Source organism: Lepidochelys kempii, chromosome 27, assembly GCF_965140265.1.
Source record: "Lepidochelys kempii isolate rLepKem1 chromosome 27, rLepKem1.hap2, whole genome shotgun sequence".
Classification (NCBI taxonomy): Eukaryota; Metazoa; Chordata; order Testudines; family Cheloniidae; genus Lepidochelys; species Lepidochelys kempii.
This window is the reverse complement of record NC_133282.1, coordinates 10,226,340-10,249,603: the sequence shown is the minus strand read 5'-3', so window position 1 is coordinate 10,249,603 and position 23,264 is coordinate 10,226,340. Positions and strand designations below refer to the sequence as shown.

The window sequence follows — 23,264 nt, the reverse complement described above, 5'->3', positions numbered from 1 at the left end:
CTGTTTTATTTTGTTTAAACTGCATTCAGATTGCAAAGTTCAGATCTCAAAAGTGAGGACATGCCAAAATTAAGGTTGCCACGGCAACCTTAATTTGGTATTCTTGTGTATATGCACTATGATAGAAAAGTCCCATATGATGTTGGGCAAGACTCACAACAGTCTCCAAACTGCCTATGGACTTCTGCTGCCCAGAGTACACTCCAACCCCTCTCATGCTTGTATGTCAGGGTCAGGTCTCTCTATGACCAGCTCCCAGCCCTGTCTGTCTTTGTGTAGACTTCCACCTCTCCAGAGCTCCTTACCCTTCCTCTTATGAGTTTTAGAAAGCTCTTTCTCCAGCCATCAACTCCTTCCCAAGGTTTTTCTCCTGGACCCTCTACCCTAGCCAAGCCTTTTCCAGAATCAATGAAGGTCCTGCCCCCTTCCTGATCTGTCTCTGTTATGAGTAGTGACCTCATCTGCCTTCTTTCCCAGTATTCCTTGCTACAGCCTTTAATCTCAGCTTCCCCAGAAATGCAAGCCCAGAATGCCTTGCTGCTTCAACAGAGTCAGAGTTGAACTGAGCCATAAGCTAGCCTTAAAGGGCCCAAAACACTGACTTACAGGTCCAAGGATCCTCTTGTGGTTTTGTGAGGGGCAGAACTAATAAGGAGGAATAAAATACCCAACACTAACCTTACCCTGTGTCTGCCTGGGATGGGGGCAGGATGAGGTTTAGCTAGTTGAAGCTCAGTCCACAGAAGAACTGAGGTGATCCTGGTTGACAAAGGCATGTGGATAACACCTGTCCCTTAACTTGAGGTGTGTGTCCATCTCTTGTTGTACAGGTTTGAACTATATGGAACCTAGTTGGAAGATCAGGTTTCAGCCATATTCAGGATGTTTTTTTATCATTTATGCACCATCAGGAGGCTGTGACTGTTTCTTATAACTGCAGATATTGTAACAGTCTTCCATACCTTTGTCAGCTCAAGATTACATTGCTTGATGTACAGCAACATCTTATAACCAACTGAAACTGAACTTGGTGCAGGGTTCAGGTGTCTGTTTCTCATATGGGAGTATCATGCAGTGAGTCTATTATACCGGTATTCCAGGATCTGCACTAGTTGCAGACTATTAGTTTTCAGGTGAAATTTAAAAAGGTGTTTTTGATTTCTAAATCTCTACATGCCTGTTGACCTTCATACCTGTGGGACAACCACTCTGCGCTGACAAAGCTTGAGCTGAAGCACTTGTAGTATAATAGAGGGTGAGCTGCTGGCAAGGTGTTCTCTGTGAGGACATTTCAGCTTTTGGTGTTTCTCAGCCCTATTTAAAGAAGTCCAAATTTTATGATCTTTAGGGCCTGTTTCAAAGCTCAACTTTTCCCCCTAGCATTTGTGAAGGTGGAGAATTTTGAGATGGTTAGTGGCAGAAAAGGGGGGGTGTTTCAATATTTCATTTGCCTGTCAATTGCCAAAGTTAAGTCATAGTGATTAGATTTTAGATATTTTAAGTTCTATCAAGGGCACCGAGAATGAAGAAATTGGTGCTCTTTTTCCTTTGTATAAATCTAACAGACAAAATAAAACACACCAATCCACCCTGTTATCACATATGCATACCTAGATGGCAATACGAGTTCTGTGCATTTTATGTTCCTAACTGCAAACTAATATCTACTTTAATACAGATATTTTCTAACAGTCTGTACTTGAGATTTTCTACCATGAATTCCTGCACTCCCAGCAATTTCACTAGAGCACGGGACAGAACAGAATCAGAACGTTTACAGTCAAATGCTTTAGAAGCCTTTTCAGTGCCCCCAACAGTATTTATTAGGCATTTAATAAAGTGGGCTAGTTACAACACCTCCATGTAAGCAAGGGTTATATGCTATCAAGCAGAAACTCACAGAGGAATAAGGGTTTTTAAAAATTTATTAGTAGAAAGCAAGAGCTCCAGCCTTCAGGTTACCACTGTTTTCACAGCAGGGACTCTGGATCCAGATAGTTAAAGCATAACCCAATTCTACCACAAAAGAAAAGAGTAAATACCCACGAAGTATTGATTGCATGTACATACCTCATTTTAATGTTCCAAGGCATGAGGGGGGAAGGAGGAAGAAAACAGCGAATCGCACACTATACAAATTCCCTTTTCTGTGCAAATGGCTGCCTCAGTTTCAGAAGTTCTTCCTCAATAGATTGTTCTAGTCCTATTCAGTAGAACTTCTCATATTGATTGCAAACAAATAAATAACTACACATTTCAAGTCTGCATAGCCATTCAGACTCTGCAGTCTCTGGGATCCAATAAACTGCAGTTCTCCTGCTAAAAGAGCTGCTGGATGCCAAATGTGCAACCAGGCAGCAGGGGGTCAGGCGCCCCCGACAGATATCTTGACATGTGGATCTACACACAAAAAATGTCCTCTGGGCCTCCCATAATCTACTGGCTCTGTCTTTACTTCAATCCAGTGCTTCTCATTGACATCCACAGAGGCATGCCTTTTTTGTTTTGTTTTTTTTGTTAAGTACACTTTACGGTTGTTGAGGTGCTGAGAGTCCTCACACATTTTTAACATGTTCATCCGCACTATCAACAAGCTATAGAAGCAAAACAGAGGGCAAAATTCAAGACTCCTCTGTCAAAGCAGCGCTTCTTGACTGTCTCCTGCTAGGCCTTTAAGCGTCTGCATCCTCCAAAAGTTGTGTCATATTAAATTTGAGAGAGTAGTTCTTAATTCCTTTTAAGCAAACTATGCAGTTCAATTACAGTTCTTTATAAATACACAGCCATGATAGTATTTTTTTCCAATTGTGATCATCACAGTAGAAGGTTTTTAATTACATAGAAAGGGCAAAAGTTATATCAGTAAAATTCTGTTTGTAATACTGACTGATACATTTAGAAAGAATGATCACTTTTCACAGTAAATATGGTCTCAAAGAAAGCACTCTCTGAGCATAGTGATCCAGTATCAACAACTTTCCCGTAAGAATTTTATTCTGTTTCAAACATATTGCATTAAAGAAAGCTGTTCTCTCTGAATATCTGTGCAATATAGCTTTTCTCCAAATCATTCATTTTCTTTAAACACATCTCTGACAAAAGTGATATTGTCCTTTGACACTGACTCAAGTACTGGCACATTCTCTACCTGGACATGATTCTAAAGGCAAGATTCCACATGGCCACAGAATATTTGGAAGCAATTGGTACCATTTTACTCTGTCATAGGAATATGCTGATCATGTGATCCTGTAGCTCATCATCCAGAAGAGGAAATTACAGAATTCAGCAAAGATCTGAAAACGAACATTTCCTGCTCCTTTAAGCCCTGATCTGCAGCCGACTGTAACTGTAACATCTCTGACACAGCTCCATAAACTATCTTCTCAACCTTAATGAGGTTGCCAAGCAACTAGTCCAAGTTCAGAAGAATCTGGGAAAAGATACTGAGTTCTCAGCAAGATGCAGCTATATAAAAATGTAATGGCATTCACACATCTGTGTGCAGCCTGTGAGTGCTTGAAAATATTTACCAAATAAACTGACCAAAAAGTCGGAAAAATATAAGGTTAATTCAGGGAAATAAAATACTTCAGTTCCAACTATGTTTTTAACCAGATTACGACAGAGGCCTCTAACAAGATGCATACATTTTGAGAGTTCCTAAATTCTGCAGGGTACATAAATTAATGGCTTCCTCTGAAATAAATGTGATGTTCTTAATAGCAAATATACAAGAATTTATGCTTATGTATGAAATGATTTAATGATGGAATACACCAGAAGTATGTGTTTTATTCCAGTATTTCTGAAGATATGTCAGTAACAAAAATCAGCCTTAAGAGAGTATGCCTGTTTGATCAGCTTTTATTCACTTAAAATCAACTCTGTAGTAACTTCTTCATACTTTAGGGGGGAATGTGTCGCATGAACACACAACCACAAGTGACAAATAAAGTACAGATATCAATTAGAGACTGCCACCCAGCCAAGTGGGTCAGTCCATAAACCTAGGTTGGGGGAAGGGCCAAACAAATATTTAGAAAAAGGGGGCACAATGCATATGAAACTGTGCTGTGCTGGAAGGGCCCGTCCTAAACGCTTTGCATGCATGCTTACCAGGGCAGTATGCATCAACGTCCAGTTTCTGTGCTGAAGTGAGCGTTGGTGAGCCAAGCTCAGACTCTGGGATTCGAGGGCTCTCAACAAACTTTGCCTTCCTCAGGGGGGCTAAGGAGAAGGAGGGGGAAGAAAGAAAGAGAGGTCAAGAGTAAGGGAAACAGCAGGCAACAGATGGAAGCACTTAACTAAATGACACACTGTGTCGGACTCATATTAAGTTACCCTTTATTTTGTGCATGCCAGAAAAAAAATGATCTGCATTCTTCACAAAGGAGATGGGCTTGTTCAAAAGCTACAACAAACTGCAAAGTCTTACTTTAAAGTGTGCAAGCACTGAAGCACAGTTCTTGGTTGTCTAAACACTGGCTTTTTTCCCAGCCCCTCTCTAAAATTAATCTTTTATGAGGAACAAATGAACCTGGATTCAACAACTATAGAAAGGCTAAGATCATAGAGAGGAAAACAGAGCCTGCTAAGTTTTAAGGCATTTTGAATTGTTAAATAATTAAAATGATTCCTTTGAACAGAAACTTCAACTTCAAAATATCAGTGGCACTCAGTATCTTCTGCTCTAGGAAATTCAGTTTTAAATATGAGTTATCTGACTACACAGCTTAAGAAGGAAATTGATCATGTCGCTTCTTAGCCTTGCAAGCGCTAAGTATAAGAGAGTTAAAAGAAAGAAGCAAAAATGTATTTTTTTCTTTGGCCAAGATATTGCCTGAGCTGATACTGTAAGGAAACATTGACTTTTACAGCAACGTGATTTTAGCAACAAATTTGAGCTGCGAGCACTGTGAAAGGCATTAGGCTTTAGGATGTTTGTGTGTAATGAAATACAATTTATAAAAACACTTTCAATGCTGAGGTTTTAAACAAAAATTCTTGCTAGCCACTAGAAACAAATCTAGGAAAATAGTTAATATATGCAGAAATTATTGGATAAAGTTATACAATATTCAAAGTGGAATTATTATGAAAATTACAACTGAATGGAACTCTCACAAATCCACTGACGTCCGAGTGTAATCTGAAAAGTTACTTGGTCACCAGGTTTAATGTCTCAGCAACTCAAATATCCTCAATTTACAATTAAAAAGATTCTTTTATACCTGCCAGTCCTGCAAGTTTTAAATCTGGGAATTGAAAGTCAAGCTGGGTTCTTTCCTTCTCATGTACTATCACGTGTAATAAAGGCTCTACAGGTCAAATAATACCCGTAATGGCAGCTATGAATCTCATTGTTGCTACTGCATGTAACTGCAGGGTTAACTGACCTCCTGCGTGACTGGAAATTAAGTAATGGTTCTGCGGATGCAAAAGAAGGAATACAATCCAGCTCACTTTCTCTAACTGCATTGTTTCTACAGTACTAACAGAAAGAAAAAGAGGAAAAAATTACATTAAGCACAAAAGCAGAGAGAGCTATGAGACAGAATACATGCAGGGGACCAAATTCTGCTCTCTGTTACATTGCTATAAATGCTGAGCAACTCCAATGACTTCAGTACAATTACTCAGAATTTACACTGGTGTAACTGAGAACAGAATGTGTTCCAGGGGAGTTGAGCTGATGACTAAGAAGGTGCCATTTCTATACTGTCACTTTTCTGAATACAACCACACATTGGGTGATACTGAATATATGTACTACAATCACTCTGGGCTCCTAGCATATGCTGTGCAACACAGCCCACACCATGCAATATGATAAGTTTAAAATTCCAAGTCATCAGTATGGAAATGATAAAAATTCCATCAGTTAGCTGAGAGTTTGTAAAAACAGCCAGCAACACAAAAATGGTTCCCAGAATTCTACTATGGTGATAGAAGAGGAGACTTTGATGAAAACAGGTAACTTTGAGGAGAATACTATTGTAACATTTAGAACCAACCCAGATAATCATCCCACACAGATCATTTTACTAATATTGCAGCTGTAATTGTTCTTTCACAAACGCATGCACTGAAATTTAGGTTTCATTCCACTGAGGAGAGTCCAGTAACATTATTCTTCCTATTTACTAAGATTTTGTATGGCATACAACACATCCTTAGATGAAATAAAGAATACAAGCATCATTTTGACACTGTTTAAGTAAACACTGGAAGGATTTTAATACAGCTTATAAAGAAGTAAAGCTTGTCTTTCTCTCCATAATAGTTTCTGGCTAACCAATTTTAGAGCCAGGAGTTATGTAAAGCTACATTTACCTGACACTAAATAAAAAGGAGTTATTGCAGCACAGCACATATAGCAACCTCACATAAAAAGAAATGATGTGCCCCAACTGCACATTCATCAAGGAATTCAGGTAGCATCATAAATCATAAGATTGAGGCTTACGTGGTTACTTTGTGTCATGAGGACCGCAAGACGGAATCACTGATTTAATTCTTGTACATTTGTGGGGAGAGGAAGTAAAATACACAAATCAAAGCATTCTTTTCCATCATTCATTGTGTGTCCCTTACCCTACTTACATCTGCTTTCTAGATCTCAGAGGTCTCTTTCTTTTATTAATATATTTATTTAGAGTTCAATCTTATATAAATTCCATAAAAACAGATGCACATGTAAAGTGTGTTATGACCATGACATGCATTTAAAAATGTTTTTTAAAATTTTGCCCTTCTTCACAACTCTGACACTCTGCGTCTTGTCAAATTTTCATCTTCCCCTCTTCCTCATTTAGGGCCAACTCAGGAAAATATATAAGTACATGTATTAGTCCATTCCTGTTCTGAACATTTATGCATAGGATTATGTCCCATTGACTTCAACGGGATTTAAGCATGTACTTAAGTGGTGTCATGAACAGGGATGCTTTCCTGAATCAGGGCCCAAGGAAGTACATTTTAAAATATGTTCCATACAACATATAAAACAGGTTTCAGAGTAGCAGCCGTGTTAGTCTGTATTCGCAAAAAGAAAAGGAGGACTTGTGGCACCTTAGAGACTAACCAATTTATTTGAATATAAGCTTTCGTGAGCTACAGCTCACTTCATCGAATGCATCCGATGAAGTGAGCTGTAGCTCACAAAAGCTTATGCTCAAATAAATTGGTTAGTCTCTAAGGTGCCACAAGTCTTCCTGTTCTTTTAACATATAGAACAGTTAGTATTACATCCTTTTCTTGATGTCATATCTTTATTTCACAGAGTACAACTCCCTACATTGCTAACAGCAGCGGTGTGCCTATCCTGGATTAAATATAAATCAAATCTTGTTAACCCAACAAAGGGGTAAAAGTGAATCATCAAAATGACTAAATCTCTCCTGCTTATATTGAAATGAACTTGGTGAAAAGTGCTGGACTGAAAACAAGGCAGCCTGCAGTCCTCTATTCATCTGAACAAAAAAAAAAGAAAAAGAAAAAAAAAAAGCAGTACAACAGCACTGCATGCTACTCCCCATCCCGACTCAGGAGCACGCTGCCACTGTACCTCAGCCTTGGCCTGGAGATACGACTAACTAACGGAGGCCGGAGGGTAATACTGTCTCTATGGCCCATTCAATGCTGATTTTACTGAAGTGGATCTCAGTCTGGAAATAGACTGGGAACATGAAGTGCTGTCAGATTACTTAGGTCACTGCTACCCTGGATTGGATTGGATTCAGTGAAAAGAAATGAAAGGCTTTGTACCCCATTCCCAGTTCCCTGAGCCATCTGGTTTCTGTGATTCACTTTTTGTGGGGAAAAAAATATTAGTCATAACTATTGCATAATGTCCACATCAAATATCATTCTGAGACAGAGAAACTGTACCATGTACGAACGGGGCAGCCATAGTCAGCCAGATAAATATGAAAGTCCTGGAGCCATTTTAAATTCAATTTCTTCAACTAAAAATCTTGAAACTTTCTTGATTGTAAAACCACATGTAACTGCTCATCCCTGCCTATCCCTCAGTGTACTGAACTCGCCCTTCTTTACATTGAACAGAGGAAAAGAAAAAGAAAAGGGAAAAGAAGGGGACCTGGGAGGATGAAAGGTTGTCACAGATGGGAGACTAACTGAATTTTACTCTTTCACTACAAAACTATAAAATTCCTTAACAGACCAAACTTGAACAAGGTATCCCCAGAGGGGTTGCAGTAAAATTCTCTCTGACATTCAGACAACATAACTTGAACCAGGACAGAAGAGTTTGGTCAAGCACCTGTGCCATGTCTTACGTGCCTTTCTATTATTCATAGTGTAGTTTCGACATCTGCTAAGTTGAGGCTTTGGTCACAAGTATGTTGCTTCATGTACAATTTAACAGAGATGTGTTTGCACCCTTTATTGGAAAAGTTAGTGCCCTTTATGTAGATATAGCTATAGCTGTAAAGACACTGATAGATGTTTTTAAAACCACTGCCCAAAATGAAGTAGCCAATTGTAAAGCGATTTCTTTAATAACTTTCAGTGACTTAACCAAGTTTGAAAAATTGCTTCTGAAAGATATGTCCTCGTCTAGAAAATCCTTGCTAAATTCATTCAGCTCTAAGGAACATTACAAGGGATTCTTTTCTCTAAAACAGTCACATGGTCTTCAATCTACATGTCTTCCTCTTTTCCTCCTCCTTTCTTAACTAATTTTACAAACTTGTGATATTGATTTCTGTTCTTTTCCATTTCATATTGTATCTATGATTTGATATGTTATTGGTATGTATTGTAATGTTGGGCAAAAGAAAAATGCAATATCGCTAATTAAAATAATATCTATTGTTTATTCTATTGTTAATATAGCATGAATAAAAAGTCACACTTATGTCAGTGATCACATACAATTGCTGAAAGGCTATATATCATATAATTAAAAGCAATTCTTTGATGCCTGCCTATGATTTTAGATTAAGAAATAGAATGTGTACAAAGGGTAAAAAATAAAAGATTTCAAATACTTAAAGAGAACATCAAATCTTCAGTGAAATCTGAACTGAGCACTTCTGCTTAAAAAGTGTCAATAAAAGCCTGAAGTACATATTCATAATTGCTTTAGAAAGCATACAAATATTTCAGATTAAAAATTAAATCCGGTAAGAAAAACAGAACACAACAAAAGAACAATTTGTTCACAAAGAGAAGGAACCATTTGCTATTGTAAATTCCTACCAGAGAACAATCCTAACACAGTTGCAAATGTGAGCCACCAAACACAAAATTAATTCTTTTAAGAACCAGTTATTAGAGTGGATACAGTACAGCCAGTGTTTTTATGACAGTTCCCAAAAATTTCATTTTAAAACCTGATATCAATTATAGCCTGTGACACCTACTAAAATGAGTAAGCTGAAGTAACCAGTTCTAAGCAAAATCCTACAATCAAGTACTAGTAGTTGTTACTGGGTTTTGTTTGTTTTGTCTCTATTGTTAGTTTTTATGTATAGCCATAAATATTAACTTTTGAGACTCATCCACAATATTGCTACGTATAAAGTCATAGCAGAAGTATGTCAATACCCTTAAATGAACTCCATGCGGTTCTGATGATTGACCAGCTGAACCAAACCACAAAAGTACTGTTTTTTAAAAAAAATCTACCGAAGAACCATGTATTGAGGACAACATGAAAACAGCAATCCCTAGACTTCTGATGGGGTTTTTCAGTGAACCTTATCATTACTTAAACTCTATTAAAACAATATAATTTGTTTATTTGAAAGATGTACTCTGCATAACTACTCCATCAAACACTGAATGTTGTTTTTAAATCATGTCTATTGATAGTATTACTTGCTGCCATGTTAGTTACTGTCAGTTTTTGACACCTTTGGTCAGGAATCAGAGTGATACAGTGATTTAATTCCGACATTACAAAGGTGAAATATCCTGCTTTCTTATAAATTTACAGAACCTTATAAGGCATGTTTTATATTTTTTTGTTCAGAATCTCTGGGATCATCCCATTAACACTATCAGGAATAGCAGGAGAGCAGAAATAATTCTAGGACTGTTTCTGGTATCAGTACAGATAAAAAACCTTTTGTACAAACAAACAGCAATGAGGTAGTTTCAGATTCACAATTCTGTTGTTATTACAAAGGAGTTGAATAAATCAACAGTTCTATTACGCACCTTTAGTTGGTGAAAATCCAGTGTTTAAATGAAGCGCTATGAGGAAAGGGGCTTCATATAAAATGTTCAGTGTGAAGAAAAGGAAATACAAACTTAGTGACCTCTTGAAACAACTTGTCTCTAAACGCTTTAACAGTCCAGACAATAGCTTTGCAAAGCTTAACATTTTCCCAGTACACGTGTATCCAAATTGGAAGATCTACATGAAAGAGAAGAATTGGATTTGAAGACCTAAAACTCTCATTTCCTTTAGTACTAACTTGGAAATCAAAACATTTTTAACAACTTGTTGCTTCAAGGATTTAGTTTGGATACTCAAAAAATCTTTTACCCACAATGTTCCTCTTCTATACTTTGTTTATTACTAACCATTGTTCAATAAGATGTAATCTAAATTTCTGAGTGCATCTCTTATGGCCAACTCCTGCTTCCCCAGAAGTGAATGGAAGTTTTTGCCAATAACTTCAATACGAGCAGCCAGCAGCTTACAAAAGGTATTCAGTGAAATAACATTTTAATACGTTTTAGCACTTCTAGCTCTCTGATGTTTCAGTAGATGGTGCTTCACACTTTGAAATTATTTCCATAACAATGGGTTGTTCCACTGCAATTATACATCAAAGAAAGATTTCTGCTCTGGTGTTTTAATTTGAAATCATATGACTGGACAAATGACCAGGGAACAGTATAAAAATATTGCTCGGGGATGCAGGAGTGAAATCAGGAAGGCCAAATCACACCTGGAGTTGCAGCTAGCAAGAGATGTTAAGAGTAACAAGAAGGGTTTCTTCAGGTATGTTAGCAACGAGAAGAAAGTCAAGGAAAGTGTGGGCCCCTTCCTGAATGAGGAAGGCAACCTAGTGACAGAGGATGTGGAAAAAGCTAATGTACTCAATGCTTTTTTTGCCTCTGTCTTCATGAACAAGGTCAGCTCCCAGACTACTGCACTGGGCAGCACAGCATGCGGAGGAGGTGACCAGCCCTCTGTGCAGAAAGAAGTGGTTCGGGACTATTTAGAAAAGCTGGACGAGCACAAGTCCATGGGGCCGGATGCGCTGCATCCGAGAGTGCTAAAGGAGTTGGCGGATGTGATTGCAGAGCCATTGGCCATTATCTTTGAAAACTCATGGCGATCTGGGGAAGTCCCGGATGACTGGAAAAAGGCTAATGTAGTGCCCATCTTTAAAAAAGGGAAGAAGGAGGATCCTGGGAACTACAGGCCAGTCAGCCTCACCTCAGTCCCTGGAAAAATCATGGATCAGGTCCTCAAGGAATTAATTCTGAAGCACTTAGAGGAGAGGAAAGTGATCAGGAACAGTCAGCATGGATTCACCAAGGGCAAATCATGCCTGACTAAGCTAATTGCCTTCTATGACGAGATAATTGGCTCTGTGGATGAGGGGAAAGCGGTGGATGTGTTATTCCTTGACTTTAGCAAAGCTTTTGACACAGTCTCCTACAGTATTCTTGCCAGCAAGTTAAAGAAATATGGGCTGGATGAATGGACTATAAGGTGGGTAGAAAGTTGGCTAGATTGTCGGGCTCAACAAGTAGTGATCAATGGCTCCATGTCCAGTTGGCAGCCGGTATCAAGTGGAGTGCCCCAAGGGTCGGTCCTCGGGCCGGTTTTGTTCAATATCTTCATAAATGATCTGGAGGATGGGATGGATTGCACTCTCAGCAAGTTTGCAGATGACACTAAACTGGGAGGAGAGGTAGATACGCTGGAGGGTAGGGATAGGATACAGAGGGACCTAGACAAATTGGAGGATTGGGCCAAAAGAAATCTGATGAGGTTTAACAAGGACAAGGACAGAGTCTTGCAATTAGGATGGAAGAATCCCATGCACCGCTACAGACTAGGGACCGAATGGCTCGGCAGCAGTTCTGCAGAAAAGGACCTAGGGGTGACAGTGGATGAGAAGCTGGATATGAGTCAACAGTGTGCCCTTGTTGCCAAGAAGGCCAATGGCATTTTGGGATGTATAAGTAGGGGCATAGCCAGCAGATCGAGGGACGTGATCGTTCCCCTCTTTTCGACATTGGTGAGGCCTCATCTGGAGTACTGTGTGCAGTTTTGGGCCCCACACTAGAAGAAGGATGTGGAAAAATTGGAGAGAGTCCAGCGAAGGGCAACAAAAATGATTAGGGGTCTGGAACACATGACTTATGAGGAGAGGCTGAGGGAACTGGGATTGTTTAGTCTGCAGAAGAGAAGAATGAGGGGGGATTTGATAGCTGCTTTCAACTACCTGAGAGGTGGTTCCAAAGAGAATGGTTCTAGACTATTCTCAGTGGTAGAAGAGGACAGGACAAGGAGTAATGGTCTCAAGTTGCAGTGGCGGAGGTTTAGGTTGGATATTAGGAAAAACTTTTTCACTAGGAGGGTGGTGAAACACTGGAATGCGTTACCTAGGGAGGTGGTGGAATCTCCCTCCCTAGAAGTTTTTAAGGTCAGGCTTGACAAAGCCCTGGCTGGGGTGATTTAATTGGGGATTGGTCCTGCTTTGAGCAGGGGGTTGGACTAGATGACCTCCTGAGGTCCCTTCCAACCCTTGACTTTAGCAAAGCTTTTGACATGGTCTCCCACAGTATTCTTGCCAGCAAGTTAAAGAAGTATGGGCTGGATGAATGGACTATAAGGTGGATAGAAAGCTGGTAGATTGTCGGGCTCAATGGGTAGTGATCAATGGCTTCATGTCTAGTTGGCAGCCGGTATCAAGCGGAGTGCCCCAAGAGTCAGTCCTTGGGCCGGTTTTGTTCAATATCTTCATAAATGATCTGGAGGATGGTGTGGATTGCACCCTCTGCAAGTTTGCAGATGACACTAAACTGGGAGGAGAGGTAGATACGCTGGAGGGTAGGGATGCGATACACAGGGCCCTGGAGAAATTAGAGGATTGGGCCAAAAGAAATCTAATGAGGTTCAACAAGGACAAGTGCAGAGTCCTGCACTTAGGATGGAAGAATCCCATGCTCCGCTACAGACTAGGGACCAAATGGCTAGGCAGGAGTTCTGCAGAAAAGGACCTAGGGGTTACAATGGACGAGAAGCTGGATATGAGTCAACAGTGTGCCCTTGTTGCCAAGAAGGCCAATGGCATTTTGGGATGTATAAGTAGGGGCACTGCCAGCAAATTGAGGGACGTGATCATTCCCCTCTATTCGACATTGGTGAGGCCTCATCTGGAGTACTGTGTCCAGTTTTGGACCCCACACTACAAGAAGGATGTGGAAAAATTGGAAAACGTCCAGCGGAGGGCAACAAAAATTATTAGGGGACTGGAACACATGACTTATGAGGAGAGGCTGAGGGAACTGGGATTGTTTAGTCTGCTTGAAAGGGGGTTCCAAAGAGGTTGGATCTAGACTGTTCTCAGTGGTAGCTGATGACAGAACGAGGAGTAATGGTCTCAAGTTGTAGTGGGGGAGGTTTAGGTTGGATATTAGGAAAAACTTTTTCACTAGGAGGGTGGTGAAACACTGGAATGCGTTACCTAGGGAGGTGGTGGAATCTCCTTCCTTAGAAGTTTTTAAGGTCAGGCTTGACAAAGCCCTGGCTGGAATGATTTAATTGGGGATTGGTCCTGCTTTGAGCAGGGGGTTGGACTAGATGACCTCCTGAGGTCCCTTCCTACCCTGATATTCTATGATTCTACTGAAGATAGTTAAGTCCCAGGCAGACTGCGAAGAGCTACAAAAAGGATCTCTCAAAATTGGGTGACTGGGCAATAAATTGGAAGATGAAATTCAATATTGATAAATGCAAAGTAACACACTGGAAAACATAATCCCAACTGATAATATATCTCAAATGATGGGGGTCTAGAGCTCTATAAAATCATGACTGGTGTGGGGAAGTAAATAAGGAAGTGTTTACTCCTTCTCATAACAAAAGAACTAGGGGTCACCAAATGAAATTAATAGGCAGTAGGTTTAAAACAAACAAAAGGAAGTATTTTTTCACACAATGCACAGTCAACCTGTGGAACTCCTTGCCAGAGGATGTTGTGAAGGCCAAGACTATAACAGGGTTCAAAAAAGAACTAGATAAACTCATGGAGGATAGGTCCACCAATGGCTATTAGCCAGGATGGGCAGAGATGGTGTCCCTAGTGTCTGCTTGCCAGAAGCTGGGAATTGGCAACAGGGGATGGATCACTTGATGATTATCTGTTCTGTTCATTCCCTTTGGGGCACCTGGCATTCACCACTGTCAAAAGACAGGATTCTGAGCTAGAAGGACCTTTGGTCTGACCCAATATGGCCATTCGTATGTTCTTAGCACTGGCCTAAAAATTATAAGGTGGGCAACACCTCCTCTTCAAATGGGCCTGATTCGGTAGGCAGCCTCTGAGCATGCCTACCAGATTGGGCCTTGCACGCAGGATAGGTGGGCGAATGCCTATCTTCTCCCAGTTCATGGCTCACTCTGGGTCTTAGGTGGGAGATAGGCATCCAGACGCCTACAATGAGGCAGCAGGGCATATGCCCAGAGGCAGAAACTTAGGCACCCAGGGAACTTTTACCCTGAAAATTTAGGTGCTGGGTGAGTTTAGGCAGCTACAGAGTTCAGTGGGAGTTTTGTGGTTTGCAGTGGAGCCAAAAATTGCAACTTAAGTGCCTTGTGAATCTGGGCCTTAGCCTCTCTGGAGTCAAGATGACTCCCAAGGTCAATGGTGTTAAATGCTCAGTATCTGACTCAGCTGACTGGTCCTGAAGAGTCCCTTTCCACCCCAGATCAGTAAGTTTGAGATATCCCTCCCAATTTTCAAATGTTCAATTTGAGAGAGAAAGCAGACTGAACACCTAGGTTGTAACCATCTCCTAGGCACCAAACTTGGACACTTGTAAGACACATCATGACCATGCAGAAAAGACCGGATTTAAAGCCTGATTTTTTAGCTGTTTTAGCCCTTCTATCTGTGAGATCAACAGACAAATCCCTACAAGGAAATATCAGCCAAACAGTTCAGTAGAAATGAAGCAGTCCACAATGACTGCAATGGGTGTCACAAAAAAGTTGTTGGGAATGTTTCTGGATAAATAAAATTGACTGACTGACCAGTTTACCAATTATATGCTGGGTTTCAGAGTAGCAGCCGTGTTAGTCTGTATTCACAAAAAGAAAAGGAGTACTTGTGGCACCTTAGAGACTAACAAATTTATTTGAGCATAAGCTTTCGTGAGCTACAGATTCCCCCCCCCCACCCCCCCCCGCTCTCCTGCTGGTAATAGCTCACCTTAAGTGATCACTCTGGTTACTTGAATTCCCTTGACCTACTAACCCCATTAACAGCTCCCAAGGAAGCTTAGCTCAAAGTGCCCTTGAGTGGTCTGTCCACTTTCTGCCTGCATCCTGTATAAAAGAACTGCTGAATTTCCACTGAGTTTTGGCCCTTCCACAGTTACAAGAGGGAGAACTGGACCATAAAATCTGTAACTTTCTGAATGATGTAAAGGTATTGTTATTTTCCATCAGAGTGAAATACCACCACTGTACATGCTGGAAATATCCCTCAAAAGCTGTTTTGAATTGCCCACTAACTTTTTATATAAATCTCTCAGATGTGCTTGAGCTGTACTGCAAAACTGCTAACAATTAGCCTGAAATGGGAAAAGCCAGAGTACGAGTTTAAAAGGGAAACTTGGTAAATCCACTTTTTAAAGATAGCAACAGCGGCAATTCTGCGTTGGCTTTTTGCATATCATATATTCCCCATCTTTTGTTAACAATAGAACTGGCCCTGCTAGAGGCTCATTCCTGTGTTGGAAACTGCCCAATGACTATATAATGCGCTCCCTGATGGTAAAATGTTTTAAGTGCTGCAGTGTTATTGATCCACAGAAGACCTGAAACAAATAACTATCAGTTTCCAAGTAGTTGGACCACACCCACTAAATCTATGGCTATAGCCTTCAGTCCTCTCTGAAGTCCCAAATGAGTCTTGGCTCTGCTGAAGCCAGAGCCATATAAATACTAGAATATAGAACACATGGTTGTGTCTTCCATGGCACTAATATGTGAAATATTTATAGAAAGGATATTTTTGTATGAGATTAAAACCAAAATTAAAATGGACAAAAATATTTGTAAATGTGAATAAATATTAATAAATACTAGAATACTAGGATTTTTTTATTAGATCACCTATTATAACAAAGAGACATGTCAATGCTTCTTTTTTAAGAAAGACTGTCTTGTGCAATGGCAATGGATTGTTACTAGTGAACATGAAAGCTTTCTTCAGTTATGTTTGTAAATGCAAAATGTCAATGGGTACCTAAAGATTTATAAAGTGAACCTGCCTCCTTTCATAACACAGGTATCACAATGTCATCACATTCTCAATCCTGACAAGACAAAAATCTTTGCATGTCATTCTGACCTCAACCAAAATGATACGTCTTAAAGTACAGATATCAATATACAGAAGAAATTAATACTTCCAACGTTGCTCATTCTAGTATCATACTAGTTCAATACACAAAGAACTATAATATTATGTGTGTGTCTCTGGCTGTAACTCACTCCCTTCAACCACTGTACCTCTAAGATATCCCCTACAAAACACTGCAGAGGGAGGCAAAAAATATAACCATAAGCCACAACAGTGACATGTTATATAAAGATGTTGAATGACAGAGAAAAGAAAAAGCAATGTGTCTCCTAGAAAAACATTTTATTCAATCAAATTATAATTATCCCACTTAGAGACATGATTACAATCTCCTTCAAATCATAACAAACAAACTGATCAAAATCTCTTCTTGTATAAAAAGGCAGCACTAATTAATTTCCAAAGCAGAAAATGAGTCAGTCAAGTTGAACAGGTTTACATGAATAAGAACAGATAACTAAACAAGAAAAAAGTTAACTAAGTACCCCAAAACCTATACAGAACACGTGTAAAACAAGTGTTTAATAATGACTATTTCAACCTTTTTCAAAAGTTATTTACATTAAATGTGTGTTCAGGAAGAAAAGAACTCTTCCTAAAATAACAAGTCTGTATCTTCCTGTACTTCCAATAGGAATAATAGCTCAATTCCAATTTTGTTTACAACTATAAGGCTATTTACAGTTAATTATAGCGAATTTAATAACGAGTTTGATGCACAATTACTACTATTGGAAACAACAGGCAAAAAAACGATCTTCCTCTTGGTCAAGATAACTGCCTTTAATATAGATTATACCAGCTGTTTTCAAGAATACTTCTGGCAAACCTTTGAGAAGAAAGGTGCTCTAACAAGGGCTCCAGGAAAAACTCCTGGTTTCTCTGCACACAAGTTCATTTTTCATGTGGGCTGCCAGAAAGTCTCCAGTATACCTGCTTGATGAAACAGATTTTGGGAGGTGAAGCTAATTAAAATAAATGCATGCAGGTGAAGATACGCTGCTTTGATCTTCCCTTCAAAAATATTACATTTCTTTTAACTCTTGACGGCCAATAAGTATGTATGGTGAAAAGTCTTCAGAATAAGAAGTCACAGCAGTAGAGATTTCCAAGACCTTCCATTCTAAAATCCATGTTTTCGGCTTCTAATAAAACTTTTCAAAAATCACCTTTTTTGGCAGACATTTCTCATATTTGGTTTCATCCCAGAAGGAATTGTGTGTGGGGAGGACAGAGGGCAGGAAGAGAGAAAAGTCGTCAATAAAAATATCTTTTCAGCTGTTTGAGTGATCTAATTTTGAAATTAAGTAATTCATCGGTTGATATTTTTCAGAAAGTTATGCCCTTGTCAGATTGCGTTTAAAGCTTCAGAGTTGGCAGATACTATAGGCTCTGCTGAATGAGGACCTGTGTCACACAGGGCATACGGTACCATCAAATATTAAGCAAAACTCTCTTAAAATGAAAGAGCACCCTCCTAACACCAAAGGCCAGTGCTGAGGTGGGGAGCACTTCCACTTCCCTTCCCCCAACAGTTTTACTGGCATTACTTCATTTGATGTTAAATTTAAATTGGATGAGAGGGAGATGTCACATGATATGAGTGCTGAGCATCTTGCTCCAGCTCCATTTCCCACTATCCAAAAAGCCCTTTTTTCAGCAGTTCAAGGAGTTACAAATGCTGCATGGACACTGAACATGAGCAGAAACCTGCATGGAAGATTAGGACATACTTTAAATTATATTTATTCTAAAAAGGAGAAGCAGGGTGCTTTGGCCACCTTAAGTAAATTTAAGTAAACCTGCAAACACACCATTTTTTGAAATTGAACCAGCCCATCATTTTGAGACCTGAGTCTAAAGAGAACAAACCTGAGCAACCCTTAATCATCAAATGCTAAACCAAGGTATCAACATAAAACATAAAGCAACCACATTTTCTTCTACCCTGATCTATATGTGGAAACTCTCAGAAGACAACCATAGAGTTTAAGATCCCCTTGCCAAAAGGAATATTCATTCAGTCATTGTTACCTGGCAAAGTTCATCTTTCTTTCTGAAGGAAAATGTTGCTTCTCTAAAAACCCACAGGATCTTAAGGAATTTCTTGAAGTGTACCACAGTCGCAGCTCCAACCTTCCCTTTCCAAAGCTCACTCAAAAAAAATCTTGAAAAATTCTGGAAGCAAAGTTTATTTTTGTATTTGTTATATTCAGTTATAGAATTCGGTTCACTGTCCCTTCTTAAATGTTAATGTATGAGAGTACTCCTTGGTTTTTTGATTTGATAAAGTAAGAAAAAAATGCTCTATGATTTTATGATAGTTGGGAATTGATAATGGGATTATTTTAGGAATTTGCCCCATTATGTTATGCTTACTAGTTTAGCTTTTAAAACATATCCTATATAATTGAAAAATTATATTCTATTTTTATTATATTTAATTATTAATTATATTATTAGTGTTATATCATTTTATTTATGCTTTAGTAACACCCAGTTGGTTGTATATTTATCTGTAATGTTTTCATTTCTACCTCTGTTAAAGGTGGCAGGCACTTACTGATCTCAGGACAAATAGATGGGGTGAACATTACAACTATGAAAGCCCATGCTTGATATTAATATTTTTGTGCTTTCTTCAATAACATTTTTAATAATATTTCTTTTTGCTCTCAGGATTTACTCTACTTATTGTGGGTGATTTCAATTGTGTTCTCAAACTACATGATAAGACATGCATGCCAAAACCAATATGCTTCCTCGTCTAAAACATAAATAAACATTAATTTGACTGACTCTTGGGAGTTACTTCAAACAAACAAACAAACAAAACAAAAAGAATGATACTTTTTTATCCCTCATTCTACTTATTCTCCAACTGTTTAAATTTTACTGATAAAACCCTTATAACAACTCCTTACAGTTACTGGACATTGGTCCAATTTCTTTATCTGATCATGGTCATTTAGACCCTGAGTCTGCAATAAGTTCCATGCAGGCAGACTTGTGACAATTCTAGTCTTGCAGGAATTGAGGACAGTCTACACTTACAATGCTGCACTGGCGCTGCTATATGCTTCAGTGAAGATGCTTCTACGCTGATGGGAGAGCTTCTCCCATTGGTGAAGTTAATCCACCTCCCCAAAAGGCAGTAGCTATGTCGACAGGAGAAGCTCTCCCCTTGACATAGAGCTGTCTACAGTGTGGGAGGCGGGGGGTAGGGGAGGGGAAGAGGTCGGTAGAACTGCGTGGCTCATGGGGTCTGGATTTTTCACACCCTGAGCGACATAGTTATACCGATCTAAAGTTTATAGTGTAGACTTGGCCAGAGAGAAGAAACAGAAGTATCCAAATTTAAGTATATCATGCTGTTACTGTGTGTACTAATTAAACATACCACAGCAAACCACAACTCCTAGGATTCCTCCTTTGGATTCCATGGCTGAATCCACAGGAAGAGAAAGAACTAACTGTGGGAGTGCCAAATAGAACCCTAATCTATTTTCAGTATAGTTCCTAAATTCCATACCTAAAAAATGTAACAATTTAAAAAGCCCAAACTAAGCAGTAAAATACATCCAAAGTCCAAACTAAACCAGGCAGATGAAGTATATGTACACACACAGACATACGCACACACAGAGAAAGAACAGATTCTATCCACCCTAGCTTTAAATGGCTGATTGTCTCAAAGTAAGGCCAAGTCATTTCACAGAGGAAGATGTTAGTTGTATAGGACTGCTAGGGAAAAATATAGTTTAGGCTACTGAATTTGTTTACCTAGCTACTTCCATCTTATATCATCAGTGAAATAAATGATATTGTCTGTTTAGGGTATCTTACAAAGCTCCAGGATTGGTTATAACTCTCAGAGGGTGAATAGCATTAGAATACTCAGTGGTACCCTCTTGCATATACAGCCCACTGGAACACTAGTTTTAAATAGTTAAAAAAACAGAATCCAGAGGACTTTTCAATCTAAGAATGTACTAGAATGCAAATAATTGGGTGGCGAGCCAAAAAGTACAAAGGGTTTGAAAGCACAGAGGGAAGAGAACAAAGGAACATAACTAGGTGAAGAGAACATGCCACATATATTTTAAATATAAATTATGTCTCTGAGATTAAACAGAGGAGAAATTAGCATAAATAGTTGATGAGGAGAGATTACTCTGTCCACAGGTCAGGGCTAGCCTTCATATCCCTAGTCTTCAGCTATGCATTAGCTTTAATGCCAAAGTGAGAAGAGTTCCCTATGTTTCATATTAGAAGTGCAGCCAGATACTAGCCAAAAAGGGAGACTGCATATACCATTATCCTCTAAATCCTATAGCACATGGACTTTCTCAAGTGAAACATTTATTATTTGAAGAGGTAGTAGCACAAACACATATATCCCTTCTCATCATCTTCCAGAATTAAAAACAAGCAAGATAAAACAAAACACCCCAAACACTTCAACAGTGAGTGTCCAGTTTACAGTGTTCATTACTAGTTAAAAGGGCTCTTGCTCTAATAGTGCTTCATTGGTTTGTTTGCACTGAAGAAAACCTAAAATCTGTTAGTCTCTTAGCTATGATTAGGGGACTGGAACACATGACTTATGAGGAGAGGCTGAGGGAACTGGGGATGTTTAGTCTGCGGAAGAGAAGAATGAGGGGGGATTTGATAGCTGCTTTCAACTACCTGAAAGGGGGTTCCAAAGAGGATGGCTCTAGACTGTTCTCAGTGGTAGCAGATGACAGAACGAGGAGTAATGGTCTCAAGTTGCAGTGGGGGAGATTTAGGTTGGATATTAGGAAAAACTTTTTCACTACGAGGGTGGGGACACACTGGAATGCGTTACCTAGGGAGGTGGTGGAATCTCCCTCCCTAGAAGTTTTTAAGGTCAGGCTTGACAAAGCCCTGGCTGGGATGATTTAGTTGGGGATCGGTCCTGCTTTGAGCAGGGGGTTGGACTAGATGACCTCCTGAGGTCCCTTCCAACCCTGATATTCTATGATTCTATGAATGTCTCTCATAAGGCATGGTATGCCTTTGAGGTGACAGGTTCATCAACATTAGCCTACTAAGTGCTATTAAGTAAGTAGAAACTTTAAACATTAAACCACACTCGTTTTAGTAGCCTAGACAAGTGGTTCTCAACCAGGGGTCCAGGGCCCCCTGGGGAACCACGAGGTTTCAGGGGGGTCCACCAAGCATGGCCAGTGTTAGACTCACTGGGGCCCATGGCAGAAAGCCGAAGCCCCACTGCATGGGGCTGAAGCCTAGGGCCCTGATCCCTGTCATCCGGGGCTGAAGCCGAAGCTGAGCAACTTAGCTTCACAGGGGCCCTTGTGCATGGGGCCTCAGTTTATTGCCCTGCTTGTTACCCCCTAACGCTGGCCCTGGCTTTTATATGCAGAAAACCAGTTGTTGTGACACAGGTGGGCCGTGGAGTTTTTACAGCGTGTTTGGGGGGCCTCAGAAAGAAAAACGTTGAGAACCCCTGGCCTAGACATCTCCACAAAGTATTTATTTACGGTCAAATGATGATAAAAATTCAGGAACAATAATTAACTATTGATAGGGACAGCAAAAAATGCAGTGAGACAGAAGTGAGCAAAACCAGTGGTGGTATCATGCTCTCTCTCTCTCTCTTATCAGGAACAAAATGGCCAGGAAGAGCATTGTCAAGTGAAAAAATGGTGGAGCATATTATTTCCAATAATGAAGAGGTACCCCAAATATACTTAGCTTGGATTGTGCAGAGCAGCTACCCAGCAAACTGAGAAGTGAAAACAATGAATAATGAGGTTAGCAACCAACCTTGACCTTTGTCTATCTCCTACACAGACTGGATAATGTCTCTACAACCAGAACCTACATTTCTATTCAGTCTGTATTTCTGAAATACAAGTCTCCATTATGATGATTAATTCAGCCTGCACTCTGATGCAGCACTAATTGCATTTCGGTTGCTATTAGGCTGTCTCACAGTTACAGGGAAATATATTAATCAGTATGGTGGCAACTGACCAAGTAAACTGTCCTGCAGACTGAAAGCAAAATTTATACCAGCAAAAAGATTAAGATAGGACTCACTCCGCATAATTATGTGGCAAAATAAATGTCACAGGACTGTTCAGTCGGCCATGAAGAAACGATAGGTTGTACCTGTGTGAATTCTTTTTATGGTAATTTCCCTTCCTAGCTCTGTAAATCTGCTCCCACTGAAGTGAATGGGAATTTAACCCCTGACTTCAGCAGAAGCAGAGTTAGGCCAATGTGGAATGCTTTAGAAAATCCTACCGAGAATGTACAATATACAAGTTTATATGTATTTATTCCCAGACAAAACCTAAGTGAAAGTGGAGTTATAGTGAGACTACATATAAGTAATTTAGGATAAAAAATATTATGGGGATGTCATTATCTCAAAAACGAGCATTACAAAGCCAGGAACGATATAGTGATGCTATCCAATAAAGACAAACTCTTTGGGGCATGGATTATTTTGTTAAGTGTGCATAATACCTAGCACAATTAATTTGTTGACAATTTACAAGAAAATCTAAGAGCGCTGCGATTGGAAGAACTCGTTACATTAAGCCTCATATTATTTGTAACAGGAAAAATGGCCACTCTCAGAACATGGAGCATGTGAGCATTTTAAAGCAATCAATCAGA

At 39.6% G+C, this 23,264-nt stretch overlaps 1 protein-coding gene across 17 annotated transcripts in view; it reads right to left on the bottom strand.

The window, feature by feature from the left end:
- TANC2 (tetratricopeptide repeat, ankyrin repeat and coiled-coil containing 2) overlaps positions 1 to 23,264 on the bottom strand; it is a 693,994-nt gene that overhangs the window by 251,944 nt on the left and 418,786 nt on the right. For 11 of the 17 annotated variants that reach the window (XM_073325985.1, XM_073325979.1, XM_073325984.1 and 8 more), the window contains one exon: positions 4,120 to 4,230. The exons of 5 other annotated variants lie outside the window; for them this stretch is intronic. In XM_073325985.1, the coding sequence (XP_073182086.1) occupies positions 4,120 to 4,230 (111 nt within the window). Of the gene's footprint in view, positions 1 to 4,119; positions 4,231 to 18,626; positions 18,717 to 23,264 lie in introns of those variants that run through there. One more of the 17 variants, XM_073325994.1, reaches the window with a different exon arrangement.